General features: G+C 43.8%; 1 protein-coding gene across 1 annotated transcript; it reads right to left on the bottom strand.

Annotated features, from left to right (window-relative positions):
• Positions 1-311: 311 nt before the first annotated feature.
• Positions 312-726, bottom strand: LOC125121042 (transmembrane protein 256-like). The gene has a single exon (XM_047769365.1). It carries the CDS (start codon positions 724-726, stop codon positions 385-387), a length of 342 nt encoding a protein of 113 aa, XP_047625321.1. The 3' UTR covers positions 312-384.
• Between the last annotated feature and the right edge of the window lie 1,403 nt (positions 727-2,129).

The raw sequence follows: 2,129 nt of genomic DNA, 5'->3' as shown, positions 1-2,129 counted from the left end.
TCTCATTTCTCACTATCCCTTTGGAAATAATCACTTTTTCTTATTTTATTTTATTTTTGCTTTTTAAGGCCACACCTAAGGCATATGCAAGTTCCCAGGCTAGGAGTCGAATCAGAGCTGCATCTGCAGGCCTATGCCACAGCCATGGCAATGTGGGATCTGAATCTGGTCTATGACTACACCTCAGGTTGTAGCAACACCCGATCCTTAACCCACTGAGTGATTCCAGCCCACATCCTCATGGATACTTGTAGGGTTCTTAACCCACTGAGCCACAACAGGAACTCCATCTTTTTTTTTTTTTTTTTAAATTTGCCTTTCTCTTTTAATGCCCTCCCTGTTCCATTTCTTGAAAAAGCACCCAGAAATTCAACACAAGGAAACTCAAAGAGCCAAGGCAAGCCAGCCCCAAATTGGCAGGCTCCTTCTTACAGGGGCCAAAGTCCGGATGCTGGGGTCTCCACAAAGAGACTGGTAGTAAAAGCTGGTGCAGAATAACGTAGTACCAGAAGCTAGCAGTAACCTGGCCCAGAGGGGTTTTCTGCACAGGGGCACCCCTAACAGGGCCAGGCTGTGTAAGAAGTGGTGTTTGTTGGTCTTGTCAAAGAGGTTCTTCCCATAGGCATCCGGAAACTGGGCTCTGTGCACCCCATAGCAGGCCAATCCTAAGGCCCCACTTGCGGACAAGGCACCCAGACTGCGGAAAACAGCCCCCGGACCTGCCATGGCAAAGAATGAACACTGCCCGGGCCACCCAAGAGGCAAGCCAATCCCGATCTTCCATGCAAATGAGGTTCACAGGTGCCCAATCCCAGCAGCGTTCATTTCTTTTTTCTTTTTTTTAAACACAAATAATACGGAGTTCCCCTCATGGCTCAGTGGTTAAGAATCTGACTAGGAACCATGAGGTTGCAGGTTCAATCCCTGACCTTGCTCAGTGGGTTAAGGATCCCACGTTGCCATGAGCTGTGTTGTAGGTTGCAGAGGCTGCTCGGATCCCGTGTTGCTGTGGCTCTAGCATAGGCCGGTGGCTACAGCTCTGACTCGACCCCTAGCCTGGGAACCTCCGTATGCCCCTGGTGCAGCCCAAGAAATGGCAGAAAGACAAAAAAATAAAAATAAATAAACACAGACAATATGGTAGTGCATACACTGTTTTGTACCTTACTTTTTTCCCACTTATTTGGAGATTTTTCTTTGTAGTACATATCATATATGCTCTTTTGCTCTTTTCAATGATTTATAATATTTCGTGATATGGATATGCCACCATTTCTTTAGTTGAGGCTTTATCTGTGGATAATTAGGTGATTTCCAATCCTTTACTGTTAGAAGCAGTGCTGAAAAATACTCTTGAACTTATTCCCTTTTGTCTTTCTGCAAGTATATCTGTAGGCTAAGTTCCTAAAATTAGAACTGTGAGGTCTAAGGGGACATGTATTTTTAATATTGATAAGATGTCAAACTCCTTTCCATAATTCCATCAGCATGGATGAAGGCTGGCTCTCTCACCTCCTTATGAACACAGTGGAATTTAAATTCTAACCAAAGAATTTAAGCTGGCCAAAGCCAATTCCTTTTGTTTCATTTCCTTAAGAAAAAAAATCCCCAGGATGCTTAGAGGTAGGCATCATCCTACCTAATTTGCATTTGAAAATAATACATCTCCTACACTTTACATTTGTTTTCTAGTTTGGTTGCAGCTCAAGACCTGAGAGAATTTCTTTGAGAGTCTTTAGAGGGTAAAAAGGAACTAATAGTCAAGGAAGCTCATTGTGGTTTACTAGCTTTACAAGACTTCAAAAATCCAAGGCTTTTATAGTAGGCACAAAGGAGGGGTTTATTTTATTTTTTGACTCTTGAGAGCGGAGGGGTTCTTACGGCCAGCAGGGGGCAGCATATCCCCACAGAGAGTCAGGCTGGACTTCTTCCAGCTGATTCAACAAGCTCTAGCCCAGGGACTAGATTGAAAGGCTCATTCACTTTGTAACCTTCTCTGCTATCTCGGTTGGAGCAGGCTAGAGTTCCTGGGTGTGGAACAAAGCTTAGCTAAAGAAACCCAGGATAGATCAAAATATTAAATGCATAGAATTTAATGCATTTAAGGATGGCATGGAATAAGGGGGAGG

Source organism: Phacochoerus africanus, chromosome 2 (genome assembly GCF_016906955.1).
Source record: "Phacochoerus africanus isolate WHEZ1 chromosome 2, ROS_Pafr_v1, whole genome shotgun sequence".
NCBI lineage: Eukaryota > Metazoa > Chordata > Mammalia > Artiodactyla > Suidae > Phacochoerus > Phacochoerus africanus.
Note: the sequence above shows the minus strand (reverse complement) of the source record. Positions and strands in the feature narration are given on the sequence as shown.

Excerpts from the sequence above, each read along its gene's own strand:
- LOC125121042 (XM_047769365.1), bottom strand. The coding sequence starts at position 726 with ATGGCAGGTCCGGGGGCTGTTTTCCGCAGTCTGGGTGCCTTGTCCGCA.